The sequence below is a fragment of the Crotalus tigris genome, unplaced genomic scaffold (genome assembly GCF_016545835.1).
Source record: "Crotalus tigris isolate CLP2741 ecotype Arizona unplaced genomic scaffold, ASM1654583v1 scf7180000019309.743544, whole genome shotgun sequence".
NCBI lineage: Eukaryota > Metazoa > Chordata > Lepidosauria > Squamata > Viperidae > Crotalus > Crotalus tigris.
In genome coordinates, this window is record NW_024097480.1 from 376,565 (window position 1) to 390,892 (window position 14,328).

Here is a 14,328-nt window from a genome sequence, read left to right on the forward strand (position 1 = left end):
GCTTTGCTTATTGGAAGCCATCTGGGAAGGTTGCAAATGGTGGTCACATGACCCCTAGGAGGCAATAACCATTGTGAACGCCTGCAGGTTGCCAAGTGCCTGGATTTTGATCCTATGACTGGAGATGCTGGGACAATCGTAAGTGCAAGAACTGCTTGTAAGTCATTTATTTTAGTGCAGTTATCATCTTGAACAGTCACTAAAAAATGGTTGTAAGTCAAGTCAAATTCCTGAAACAAATGTCCAGGGCGACAACCAGATATGCTGGAATGGGATAGTTCCAAGATATTCCAATCACTTCAAAATTGTATTTTTGTATCCCACAGCCATTTTGAGTCGGAAACACTTTGTTTTGTGCTCGATGGAACTTCAGAATGATCAAACAACCCACTTCCCATTCAGATGGAATCATAGAATCACAGGGCTGAAAGGGATCTTGGAGGTCTTCTAGTCCAGCCCTCTGCCCAATGCAGGAGACCTTATACAATCCCAGACAAATGGTTGTCCCAACGTTTCTTGAAAACCTCCAACAATGGAGCACCCACAACTCCACGAGGCAAGCTGTTCCACTGATTAATTGTTGTCACTGTCAGAAAATTTCTCCTTAGTCCTAGGCTGGATCTTTCTTTAATGATCTTCTGCCCATTTTATTTTGGCACTTGAAGTCAGCGTTTTGAGCTCCAAATAGGGCCTTAAATTTAATTTCCATTTAACATTTTCCACCTTTGAAATATTGTGCATGCCAGCACAATGGTACCACCCAAAGAGAATTCCGTCCACTACACCAACAGAAATATAGTTTAATTAGGAACAGAAGCAGATTGCAGGACTCAGCTCTGACAAACAGGCGTTGTTGAAGGATCTGAGCTAAGAAAGGATAAAGAGGTCAAGTATATAAGATATAGGCTGGAATTTCTGCAATGGGAACAGACTAAACACGAAGCGTTGCAACATCTTTCTGGATTAAAAAGTAACAGGAAAAATGTTCTTTATCGCTGAAGTGACAAAGTGGATTCAGTGTCCTCTGATAAAGAGAAATGTTTACACTCCATCCTTCAGTGCAGGAAAATTCCTGTTACATTTCATACACACAAAAAAAATAGAGAAATTAGGGATTATTTGGCTGGCTGGATAAAAACTGATGTGTGCGTCTGGATGTTTTAATTGGCCTCCCTGTGCTGTATGAGGCTATTGAATGGCCAAAGTCGGTATTATATGCACTAATAAAAGCTCGAAGAAGAATTTTTCTCAGTCCTCCCTGTTGGAACCCAAATTTGAGAGTTTTCACACATGAAGGCGTGAGCTATGGGCTTTCCTTCTGGGTAGGAATTCAGATCTAGTTATAAGGAAAATAATATTGTTGGTTTTAGGACACTGATGGCGAACCTTTTAGAGACCGAGTGCCCAAAAAACGCCTCGCCCCTGTCCTGCCTCCACCTCTCCTGCCTGCAGGGCCACCCACCACCTCCATGGCCCATCACTGCAGATCGCCCAGGTGGCCCAGCAGCATCATGGCGGCCACGCCCTCTGTCCATGCCCCACAGCATCATCTGTACACGATGGGGCACGAGGGCGGAGTCTTGTCCCCGCTGCCTGGCTGCCATGTCCTTGGCTGCACTGCTCTGCGCAGGCTGCACCTGGGGCGACTTTCCTCCGGGGGGGCTGCTGGTGAGGAGGGGGCCAAGGGGAGCGGCAGGGCTGGGGTGACAGCATGCATGCCCACAGAGAGGGGTCTGAGTGCCGCCTCTGGCACCCGTGCCATAGGTTCGCCACCACTGTTTTAGGAGAATGACATTATGGTTACAAATCCAGCCACAGATCTCTCCAATAACACCTAGGGATCTATAACATCTTGAGAGGTTTAGATGTCCTGATAGACCACCACTTAAGTATGAGCCAGCAGTGTGCTTCAGCTGCCCAAAAGCTAATGCAATCCTAAATTGTATCAATGGAGGGTTCCAACGGTCTTTTTCCAGGAGGCATCTGGATTTTCTTTGAAGATGTTTCGTTTCTCATCCAAGAAGCATCTCTGACTGCATGGTGGGGCTGCACCAGGAACCTTCCCAATAAATTGTTTTTATGACTGAAAAGCTATTTGTGCAGAACAGCCTTCCATTACGCAACTCTTTGAAGAGACACCCATTTCAGAATCAATTCCATCTCTGAGCTAATTAGCTGGTGAATGCTACAATGAGCTCCAAGGCCAGCTTTACAAGTTGGAGTTGAGTTTTGCTGCAACAGAACTTTTACCGTCCTTTGACAAACAGGCTATTTGGGAGAGAGGGGGGAGGAGAGAGAGAAGGGTACTAAACTGGCAGCAAAAACGTATCAGTTAACTCCATTCCTGGAAAGGCCTCACCAGACAGCAGAGTAACGAAGGAATTAAAACCTTAATAGCGTCTCAAAAGCAGAATAATGCGGAGAAATGCGACAATGGGATATTCCTGCTGTTTCTCATTCATCCGCCATCAATAATAGTCACCCGTTTAATGACCAAGTTTCTTCCAAGCATGCTGGGATTTTGCAGCATGTCCCAAAACGGTTGATTGAATGTTCAAATAAAATCGTAAGAAGAAAACATTCTGGCAAAAGTACAACCAGTGGTACTTCTCACTTACGTCCGCAGAGATCAGAATTAAATAGTATATCCAGCCGTTAAGAATGCAGGAGAATCCCCCCCCCAAAAAAAAAATTCCAGTTTTTTGTCATTCATTTTGATGCATAATTTCATTCGTTTTTTTAAAAAATCTCCTTTAAAAAAAAAAAAACCTTGAATGTGGCATCCACCATGTTACAGGTAGTCTTTGGCTTAAAACCATTTGTTTAGTGACTGTTTGAAGTTACAACTTTGAAAAAAGTGACTTTTGGCCATTTTTCATATTTACACCATTGCAGCATCCTGATGATCCCATGATCCAAGTTCAGACGTTTGGCAACTTTCTCCTATTTATGAAGGTTGCAGCGTCCTGGGGGGGGGTCACGTGATCCACCTTTTGTGATCTTCTGATAAGCAAAGTCAATGGGGGAAGCTGGATTCACTTAACCACCGTGTTGTTAACTTAACAACTGCTGTGATTCACTTAACCAGTGTGGCAGGAAAGGTCGTAAGAGGAGGCAAAACTCACTTAGTAACAGAAATTTGAGAGTCAGTTGTGGTTGTACGTTGAGGACTAGCGGGTCTGGTGGTGAGAAAGCATTGCCTCTTGACCCAACTAGGCAGGCCCCATGGCTGTCAGCTCTCCCAGAATATAGAAGTCATCAAATACGTCAAAGCGAGTCTCCTAATTTCACCACTGACTAATTTTTCGCTCTTGGGCACTTTCCATGTGGTTTAGTAGAATGAGTTGTGTAATGGCACAAGGAAGAGAGGCATGGAAAAAAGAAAGGCCATGATGTTTACTTCAAAAGCTTACAATAAACTCCCCAAAACCCAGAGCTTGACTCAAGTCCTGCTAGAGTCATAAAAGCGAAATAAATGCCAACATAAAATCAGACAGATTTAATTATCTCTTTTCAAAGTCTTCCTTTTCTATTTTTTTTTTTACAATGGCTTAGATCAGGGGTCTTCAACTTGGCTCTTTTATGTCTTGAGGAATTCTGGGAGTTGAAGTCCACAAGTCATAAAAGGGCCAAGTTTGAAGACCTCTGCCTTAAATAGAAGAGCATCTGAGAAAGCGTTGCAAAAAAAGAGAGTCTTTTCTACATTTTTCCTTCTGAAATTCACAGCATAGCAATTTGTAGGGTTTATTGTTGTTGTTGTTGTTTTTTGCTTTTTATTTCCCATCCAACTAAGCTCCAGGATTTTTCATTTTCTGCAAGCCACTTATGAGGACATCAGCAAAGACTGCTGAACGATTAGTGAGGTACACAGCATGGTCTCCAAGTTGACAGATGGCAAAGCCTGTGATAGGAAGCCAGAAACCACTTTCAACACACCAAACTAGTCAGCATGGAAGAATCCATAACTTTTTAGAACACACTCCCATCTGTGATCATGGGCTGTTTTCATCCAGAGTCTTATTTGTCATCTCTGCGACTTTAACTCTGATTGTGATTGGGGAAGGAAAGTTTGAAAAATCTCCATGCACCACAAGTTCCATAAATCTAACCAGCCTGTGTATAACTTTGAAAACAATGTAATATTTAGAGCCCTGGTGGTGCTGTGGTTAGACTGCAGTATTGCAGGCTAATTCTGCTGACTGCCGGTTGTCTGCAATTTGGCAGTTCGATCTTGACTGGCTCAACGCTGACTCAGTCTTCCATCCTTCCGAGGTCGGTAAAATGAGGACTCAGATTGTTGGGGGCAATGTGCTGACTCTGTAAGCCGCTTAAAGAGGGCTGTAAAATACTGTAAAGTGGTATATAAGTCTAAGTGCTGTTGCTATTGCTATTTATGCCATCAGCCATTACAAATAGTTAAGCATTTACTCTAAAGAAAAATCCACTCCAAAATTTAGCACATTGATAAAGTGATTATTTTGATTGCATTCAATCACAGTTTTTCTTCCATGGATAGTCCTGTTGAGTGACCACAACTGAGGCTGGCAACTCAGTCACTAAGTGAAGTATTTGTTAAATGAAACTCCAACCGTATTGATCTTACTAAAGCTTTTCTTTGTTTTGTAGACCTGAGAAGGTCATAAATGTGTTGGTTGTAAAGTTAGTTTATCAACCCTGTCATAACTGCAAAAAGTCACTACATGAGGAAATCGCTAAATGAGGATTACCTGTATACAGATAGTCCTTGACGTCTTACAATGGTTTGTTTAGTGACTGCTCAAAGTTACAACGGCATTGAAAAAAGTGATTTATGATTGTTTTTCACACTTACGACCATTGCAGCATTCCCCCATGGTCACGTGATCAAAATTCAGATGCTTGGCAACTGACTCATACTTATGACTGTTGCAGTGTCCTGGTGTCATGTGATCACTTTTTGTGACCTTCTGAAAAGCAAAGTCAATGGGGGAGCCAGATTCACCTAAGAACCGTGTTATTAACAGTAATTCATTTAACAACTGTGGAAAGAAAAGTTGTAAAATGGGGCAAAACTTAACAAATGTCTCCCTTAACAAAATAAATCTTCAGGCTCAGTTGAGGACTTACCTGCATACATACTATGCATTTGTGTCTGTTCTCTCTTTCTCTCTCTCTCCACTGCCCCTTCCTAGCTGAAGTTATTGTTAGTTGCGAAGTCGTGTCCGACCCATCGCGACCCCCATGGACAACGTTCCTCCAGGCCTTCCTGTCCTCTACCATCTTCTGGAGTCCATTGAAGCTCACGCCTCCTGCTTCAGTGACTCCATCCAGCCATTTCATTCTCTGTCGTCCCATTCTTCTCTTGCCCTCTGTCTTTCCCAGCATCAGGCTCTTCTCCGTTGAGTCCCTCCTTCTCATTAGGTGGCCAAAGTACTTGAGTTTCAACTTCAGGATCTGGTCTTCTAAAGAGCAGTCAGGGTTGATCTCTTCTAGGACTAGCTGAAGTCGAGAGACTAAAAGAAATTGCAAGGAATTCTCATGAAAAGATGCAAATACCAGGTCAGAATAAACACTGCCGCAGAAGAGATGCGAGCTAATTTACGGACAAGTGTTTAATGTTTATTTTTCTGTTCTTGATCATTGCAACCCACCTTAAATAAATAATGGATGCACCTTAGCAAATTATTAAAGTGTCCTTCGGTAAAGTTGATGTATTAATATGAGCTGAAAGGCTGGGGGTGGGGGGTGGGGGAGAGTATTTGTGTAAATCAGTCTTTTGTGTGGAAGCAGTGAGTGGAGAGTAATCTTTCGATGCCAAATTATGCCCTTTGCTTTCCTGAGAACAGTCAATTAAAGGATTTAATTTTAAGAAGAGGGAGAACAATGCTACGATGCAAACTATTTAGAAGCTTATGTTCCCAAAGAATCTAGCATTGACTTGATTTTCGAGGTTGGTTTTGCAACATGGAAAAATGTCAAGCAACTCCAAAGCTTCTAAAATTTGGCCCTATAAAATTTGCCCATGGTTTTAATTAATTCCTGTTGCCTTGACAAATAGTCTGGAAAAAGAATAAATTGGAAAAATGCCAAGACAGCTGGGAGCTTTTAAATATTACAGTCTTTTGTGGGTTTTGGACTATTTCATTGCCCTTTAAAACCAAACTCCTTTTCCACACTCCAAGCTCTACTTCTGGATGTAGGGATTGATCCAGCCAGAACATCCATTCTTCCTATGTTCTTAGTGAATTTAATTTAGTTTTTTTCTTGGTTCTATTACTTTTCGTGGCTTCAGATTCTAGAACTGAGAATTAAAAAGTCATATTTTCCTGAAAGCTACTCTAATAACAAACTGAAGTCACATTATGAAGTCAAATTATGGTTTCCTTTAATTATGGTTTTTTGAACAAATTTTATTTAATAAATAATACTTAATTACAGCTTGGGTTTACACAGATAGTCCTCAATGCACAACTGTTTCTTTAGCGGACATTTGAAATCACAATGGAAAATTACATTGACTTGCAGTTGGTTCTCACACTTAGGATGGTCACAGCATCCCCATCGTCAGATGATTGTGATTTGGGTGCTTGGTAATCAGCATGTATTTATATGATAGTTGCAGCATCCTGGAGACATGTGACCTTCATTTGAGACCTTCCCAGCCAGTTTCTGATATAAAGGGAGGGAGGAAGGAATGAAGGAAGAAAGGAAGGGAGGGAGGGGAAGAGAAGAGAAGAGAAAAGAAGCGAAGAGAGGAAGGAAAGACAAAGCAGGAGAAGAGGGAAGGAAGAAAGAAGAAAGGAAGGAAAAGAAAGGAAGGAAGGAAGGAAGGAAGGAAAAATGAAAGAGAGGGAAGGAAGAAGGAAGGTAAAACAAAGCAGGAAAGAGAGAAAGGAAGAAAGAAGGAAAGCCAAGTCAACGGGGATGGATGGATAGGAAGGAAGGAGGGAAGGAAGGAAGGAAGGAAGGAAGGAAGGAAGGAAGGAAGGAAGGAAGGAAGGAAGGAAGGAAGGAAGGAAGGAAGGAAGGGATCTTTCCCCAGAGACTTTGTGATTCCCACCTTTATGTCATTCAGGAAACTGTTGGTTTGGAGATAGAGTAATTGCGAAACCTCTTTTTCTCCTTTTTTATTTTATTTTATTTAAAACATGGATACTTATGCTACTGAGTTTGTTTTGCTTGTTTTTTATTTGCTCTTGTTTTGATTACTTTGCTCTTCTGCTCTGTTATATCCTTTATATCCTTTACCCTGTTTATGTATGACATTGCATTGATGGCACGTAATCTAAAATATGAGCTGGACGAAAAAAAGGTACAAAGATTGAGTTCCTTGCTTGTTCTTTTTCCTTCTAATGCTCCTGGTGATCAAACTGATAAAAAGAAAGTGTAGACAGTTTTGCATTTTCACCTCAAATAAACTTAACCCAGCTATTTAACCTGTAATTGTTTAAAACACGGATAATTATGCTACTGAATTTTGGCAGGGTAACTTTGGGGGTCCAAGGCTGATAATACCGCCATATTCTAATCGCTTAATTCTTCTCCTTCCAAATTTTTTGGAAAATTTACAGATAAAAGTTCAGGTCTAAATCAAGGCCTTGCAGGAACCCAAATTCTGAATCTTTCAGTAGAGACTAGTGTTCCTTAAAAATCCAATAGAAAGAAAACCAGATCATATTTTTATTTATACAACATCTGCCAGGAAATGAAGCTTGCAAGTATTTTGAGTGCCGGTCAAATTCTTACTGCAATGCTTTGGGTATCCTCTTTTCACAATATATATGAAATCTTATGTAACTGCGAAAGGCAGAAAAAGCAGATGTAATTTTGGTTCTGTGTTTATTTGCTTTGGCCCTGTCCCTCAGTGAGCCTTAAAACCACATCCGCATGCAGAGCTGTCCGTCATGATGACCTCTGGGCCTGTCTGGCTCAAAGTGGCGAGAGGATCCAGACAAGAGTTCCCATCTAAATGATGGTTCTGGCAAGAGGCAATGAGTAAGATATACAACGTCTCTGAACTGTTCAGAAGTTGAGCGTGTTTGATTCATGAATGGGCGAGCTTCCAATATCAACTGCCAAACAAGCAAAAACATGTTTTGGAACTTGAGCTCTGATTGTGTCAGGCATCGGGTAAGAAAAACCATCTCAAGAAAAGAAGGGATGTTGAAAAATAGAGCTTTTCTAGAGTGTATAATGGGGGGGGGGGAGAGAGAGACAAAAAGTCCTCATTAGATACAAGATGTTTTCTACATTATTAAGAATCGTGGAAAAGAAGTAGACTATGAACTGTCTATAGACAAGGACATTTTGGATGTTATTTTGATCTTGAATGGCATAGGGCAGACATGTCAAACACAAGGCCCGGGGGCCGAATGTGGCCCGTGAAGTGGTTTCATGTGGCCCGCGAAGCCATCCTGAAAACAGTGAGGCAACAGCCCCCGCTGCCTTTGCCCTGACCCAGGCCAGCCGGGAGCCAATGTACAATTCTGTGGTGGCCATCTATGCTGAAACGCATTCAGTCTTAGCGCCACAAGGCTGTCTGGAAACAGCGAGGAACCAGCCCCTGCCATGTCGGCCCCGTCCCCTTGGTGCATGTTGAGAAGGTGTCACCCTTTGTGAGGAATGAAGAAATGCACCATGCCTTGGCGCTTGCCCCAGTCCCACCCCCTTCTGCCAGAGACCCTCAGATCTGTCCCACTACTGCCCAGGCCCCCACAGGCACCCTTGACGCGAATGATGTAGAGCTGGCCGCGCCCACCCAGTAGGCCACACCCACTCCATCCACACCCACCCAATAGGCTGCACCCACTCTGGCCACACCCACCTAGCCCCCCGAGGGCAACCGCAATGCTGATGCGGCCCTCAGTGAAATTGAGTTTGACACCCCTGGTCTATAGACAAGGACATTTGGATGTTATTTTGATCTTGAATGGCATAGGGTCTCCTGCTTGAGCAGGGTATTGGACTAGAAGACTTCTGAGGTCCTTTCCAACTCTGTTATTCTGCATTCTGTATTCTATTCTGATGTTTTGTCTCACCGAAGTTTGCAGCAAAATGAGCCCTCGCATTCATAAATGTGTTGTTCATTCATCAAAAAATCCTCAAAACATTCTGGGGGAAGTATCATCTTGAGAGTCCACCTGATAGGTGAAAGCCACCATCCTGATTGGCTTTGGACATGAATGGAATGTCTTGTCTGGGTGAATTTGTCCTGGTGAGTTTGAGTGGATTGAAGTCAGTTTTTTTTTTTTTTGTCAGAAAGGAGTTATTAAGAATTTTCTTGAATTCTTTTCAACTTTCATCCTTAGTTTTGACTTCACCATATGTAACGAAGAGGGGAAACTCTTAATGCTGTTCACTCTGGAAAAGAGAGCTGGTCTTTTGCGTGTCCCATCCCAAGAGGTCATGCTACTAAAGGAAGGAAGTGTCACGTACCTCCTCCCTGGCAAACCACTGGCAGAAAGGGTTTTCTCTGGAGTGAAATGGCTGGTGACAGCATACCTAACTGTCTCTTCCCAGGAGCATGGGAAGATATAGTAGCAATAGTCGCGAATATCTGTAGCTCAGGTGTAGGACGAGGTGGAGGTTCATTCTCCGAGCTTGTGGATTCGTGTCTGAACATTTCATTACGAGGCCAGGAAACATCTTCAGCAGAATTTAGGGGATGTCAGTGTCGGTGTTCTGCTTATAAGGGCTTTGTGTAGTCAATAGATTCTGTGATGGATCTTGTGATGGGTCAGGTGTGATCATCACCTGATGTGACCCACGCCTGAAGCATCACAAGACCCTCACCTGGCATGACCTCCCCATCCCAAGACCTACTGATCACACAAAGCCCTTATAAGCAGAAGAACCCCGACACTGACATTCCCTAAAGATGTTCCCTAGCCTGGTAATGAAATGTTTGGAAACCAACCCGCAAGCTCGGAGAACGAACTTCCACTCTCAAGGTATAGTAAGTTGTGAGAAGAGGACTTGGAGATACCTCACGGGAATAAGTGGAGACTCAACCACATTTTCTATCTATGAATAGACCACAACTGAGACCGCACAACTCAGTTGTTAAGCAAAGCATTCATTAAGTGAAACTGACTGTGGTTATGATTTCAATTTGGCTTTCCTTTGTTTTACAGATCTGTGAAGGTGAGGATTGCCCTTACCAGCTGCACCCCTGTTCCAAACTCACTTCTGGCATGCCTGTTTGATGGATTTATTATTATTATTATTATTCTGTTGGGTTAAAACAATGGACTGCTCTTTAACTGCATTATTGTAGGGGATGGCCAGTCTGAGCCTGAGGGAGGGGTCAAGCTGGTCATCAGCCTCAGATCCATTTGCACCCAGAAGACATCTAAGTCCAGCCCACTTGAATTCTGTTGACTCTTATCTACCGCCAATATGCTTTGACTGTTAGTGGTTCAGATTCTTGTAGAAAATGTTAGCATGCATTAAACCTGTATTCATTTGAACTGTCTAGGCTCCTTCCCTCCTAGCCGAATTAAGGAGCCTACTAGTTATTAATCTAGGAGATATCAACCAGGCCATTTTGTTCGTATGCTTTATTCTCACAGGAGTTCTGTGAAGATCCACAGCTGACCGTAAACGGAATCAGTTCCCATGATTTACATCAAGGGAGCCTGGGAAACTGCTGGTTCGTGGCTGCTTGTTCTTGCCTAGCTCTTCGGAAGACGCTGTGGCAGAAGGTAGTCTTCTGGAGCCATAAATGTTGCATTCCTTGGTTAGAATTTAAACATGGTGTTCCAAGCCACACCACTTGGGGGATGGTGGCCGCAGGCATGCCCTTGTTTTGATGTGCAAACATCAAAACAAGTTGCATCCTCCTCACACCATAATGATACATATTGCTGTTGGTTTGTGTTTTGGTCTAGCGTTGGATTTCTCAACCTTGGTGACTTTAAGTCAGATGGACTTCAGCTTTGAATGTCTTCAATTCCATTGCTGCCTGGGGAATCCCGGGAGTTGAAGTCCACACATCTTAAAGTTGAGACACCTTGCTCTATACCATAGGAAAGGAGTAAGTTGAAAAGAGTTTGTGGTGGGTCAATTCCCTTCCTGCAAATTTTAGCAATTGATTCAGGAGAGTCCAAATATTTCTGATTTTCTTTTCCAGAAAAACTTGGATCAATTTGTAGTTAATCCAAGGAGGAATATCGAGAATTTGCCCATCTGTACCATTAATGGGCAGCTTTGATATAGTTTTATCTGAGAGGGATGATAATCTCCTGTTTATTTATTTATTTATTGATGAGACTTATATACCGCTTTAAGTGCATTGCACTCTCCAAGCGGTGTACACCAGTAAGCAATGTACGTATATATATATTGACATTGCCCCCAACAATCTGGGTCCTCATTTTACCTACCCCGGAAGGATGGAAGGCTGAGTCAACCTTGAGCCGGTGAGATTTGAACCGCTGACCTGCTGAACACAGTCAGCTAAAGTGGCCTGCAGTACTGCACTCTAACCGCTGCGCCACCTCGGCTATCATAAATAGTCTGTCAGTTACAGTTTTACTTATATGTATATCATTTCCTCCTGAAATAAACAAATTGATCTCCGGCTCACCAATGAATATTTTCTGTCCTATATTTGCAGTACTTTATTTTCAAGGTTTTGTTTTGTTTTGCATATTGTAGGTGATCCCAAATATTAAGGAACAGGACTGGGACCAAAAGAGACCAGAAAAATATGCTGGGATATTTCATTTCCGTTTCTGGTGCTTTGGAGAATGGATTGATGTGGTCATAGATGACCGATTGCCGACCGTGGACAATAAACTGATCTACTGCTCTTCTAAGGACCCCAATGAATTCTGGAGTGCACTTCTGGAGAAAGCTTATGCAAAGTAGGTGTTGATTAACGAGGTGTAATTGCAGTTCTGTGAGCCACACGAATAAGATTTCTGAATATGGGGATATTTGTAGGCATTGTTCTTTTCTACAGAGACCTTGAAGTGTGTTCATACTATTTCAGATCCATTCCAGTATAAAGAGTATAGAGTTTTAGAAGTGGTAGAAGAGTATTGGATTAAAGGAGGGTGAATACTGCTGGCAAAGCGAACAAATAGCTATTCAATTATTGTGTTATATTTTCATGGCAATTCATTATTACACGATCTTCCATAGTTGTGTAGAGCTAGAGATTTATATTTGGAAGAACATTTCTGCAAAGTTAGAAAAGGTGGCAATGAAGCCTTCCAAAGTCCTTCTGAAGTATCACCCACTTTATTGTGCCTTCTGTTGTGCAGGAACTCTTAGAGCAGTGGTTCTCAACCTGTGGCTCGGGACCCCATTTGGGGTCGAACGACCATTTCACGGGGGTCGCCAAACAATGCAGTCCGCCATTTTTTCCCCCTTTTCCTTAGCTGTGCTACTCCCTTTTATTCTATTTGGCTTTTGAAAGCCAAATAGAATAGACTCTCTTGAATAGAGTCTAATTCTATTGGTTTTCAAAAGCCAATAGGAATTGTCCAGGCTGTCTCTGCCCTGCTGAGCCCGCCAAAAGTCCCATTTTGCAAACGGTGCTGCAAGTTGTCTGCAGCGAAGGTGAGCTGTCTGGAAGTTTCCACCCCTCCCTGCTGAGCAACTACTAAAAATGTAAGTAAAAGAAGGCCAGGCGTGGGAGGTGGGAGGCCGGTGGGCGCAGGGAGGGTTGCTGGTGCACGTGGGGCCCAGCAGGTGCCTTACCTCCCTTGGGCTGGGCCAGCTGGTGGCCCAGCCGGTGGTCGGTTTGTTCCATCTCTGCTGCTTGCCAGCTATGCCTCGGCCAGCGCAGGGGGCGGCACCACACATGCGCGGCGCTCCCGGGCAGGGAAAGTCCTTGACTTACGACCGGTTGGGTAGTCCTCAACTTACAAACGGTTGGGGCTCACGGCATTAAAAAAGTTGAGAACCACTGATCTAGAGATTTATATTTGGAAGAACATTTCTGCAAAGTTAGAGAAGGTGGCAATGAAGCTTCCAAAGTCCTTCTGAAGTACCACCCACTTTATTGTGTCTTCTGTTGTGCAAGAACCCTTAGAGAGTTCAAGAAGGCCAGGTGTAATTATGGGGAAATATATAACAAAATCTAATTCACTGTGCATCTGAAACTCTGTGTGTCATGTCCTCTCTAGGATGGCAGGTTGTTATGAAGCCTTGGATGGGGGCAGCACAGCCGAGGCAATTGTCGATTTCACAGGAGCCATAGCAGAATCCATCAACCTAATTGATGGTAATTATAACCACAGTATCATTGAGCAGGTGAAACTCTTCAGAGAATTGCTGAAAGTTCATAAAAGGGGAGGATTGATCAGCTGCTACATCGTGGTAAGTGCACAGAGAGCAAGCTGTGATGTGTCCTTTGGTCTGTCTCTGATTCTTTATCAAACTGTCAGCCCCATAAGGTAGGCCAGACTAGGAAGGCAAAAACTCCCTTTATTGAGATTGGCTCTAATAACAAAATCTCGCGAGTCTGATTGTGCTGTACTTTCTCCCCCTTCTTATACGCAAGTGAATTAGGAAGGTGTTTTCCCGAGCCATTCCTGAATGTTATCATTTATCTAATTTGTCTGTGCACAAATTAGTGGGCTAATTGATAATGGACTCAAAATTGCGAGTCATAAATGACTTAATTTCTCCCACTTCAGTTCAAACTGCCTATTCCGGTGCAACAAAATTCTCTGGAAAGGGGATTCAAGAGAGATTCTGTGTGGCCAATACGTCCTTCTCCACCATTGTCTCCGCAAAAGATTTTATGGGAATAGAAACTTGGAAAGGACAACAGGGAGGCTTCAGTGATACTGCAGTCAGTTGGGAAGGCACCAGATCTCCTGTAGGGCTTGTTCTGTAGACACACTATGATGTTTTTTTTTTTTAATTTTTATTTTATTTTATTTTGCTTCTGGAGACAAATCCTTACGGGAAGGATCTGAGGGTGAAAAGAAATGTGAAAACCAGCAATGCAGCCTTCCTGTCTCCTGTAATGCGGTTGACCTTTGTAGATATGTCCACCCTCTTTGGAATGGGATAAAATATGAGTAATTCCTGGATCGGATTTTAGAGATAATTAAAATGAAACATGTCCAAGCATGCTTTGTCATCCATTCATGTTCTTGTTTATTTCCCATGTGCATAATCAACTTCACACAGACACGGAGAGAGAGAGAGAGATCTTTCTACATACCCTCACTGGCTGTGAGTCAATAAGGACTGAATGGTGACCTTTTAAAATCCTGAAGTGCAATATTATAACAAAACTAAAAACAAAAGCCTTCTATGTTGCATCAGACCAAAGTTCCTACAACAGCCAACCAAATTCTCCAAAAAGCCCTATCAGCCAATTTTTGC

The 14,328-nt window shown here is 42.8% G+C and overlaps 1 protein-coding gene across 2 annotated transcripts in view; it reads left to right on the top strand.

Moving 5' to 3' along the window:
• LOC120316244 (calpain-5-like) overlaps nucleotides 1–14,328 on the top strand; it is a 65,085-nt gene that overhangs the window by 21,210 nt on the left and 29,547 nt on the right. For both annotated transcript variants that reach the window (XM_039361598.1, XM_039361599.1), the window contains exons 3-5: nucleotides 10,551–10,682; nucleotides 11,638–11,846; nucleotides 13,116–13,308. In XM_039361598.1, coding sequence (XP_039217532.1) covers nucleotides 10,551–10,682; nucleotides 11,638–11,846; nucleotides 13,116–13,308 — 534 coding nt within the window. The remainder of the gene's footprint in view (nucleotides 1–10,550; nucleotides 10,683–11,637; nucleotides 11,847–13,115; nucleotides 13,309–14,328) is intronic.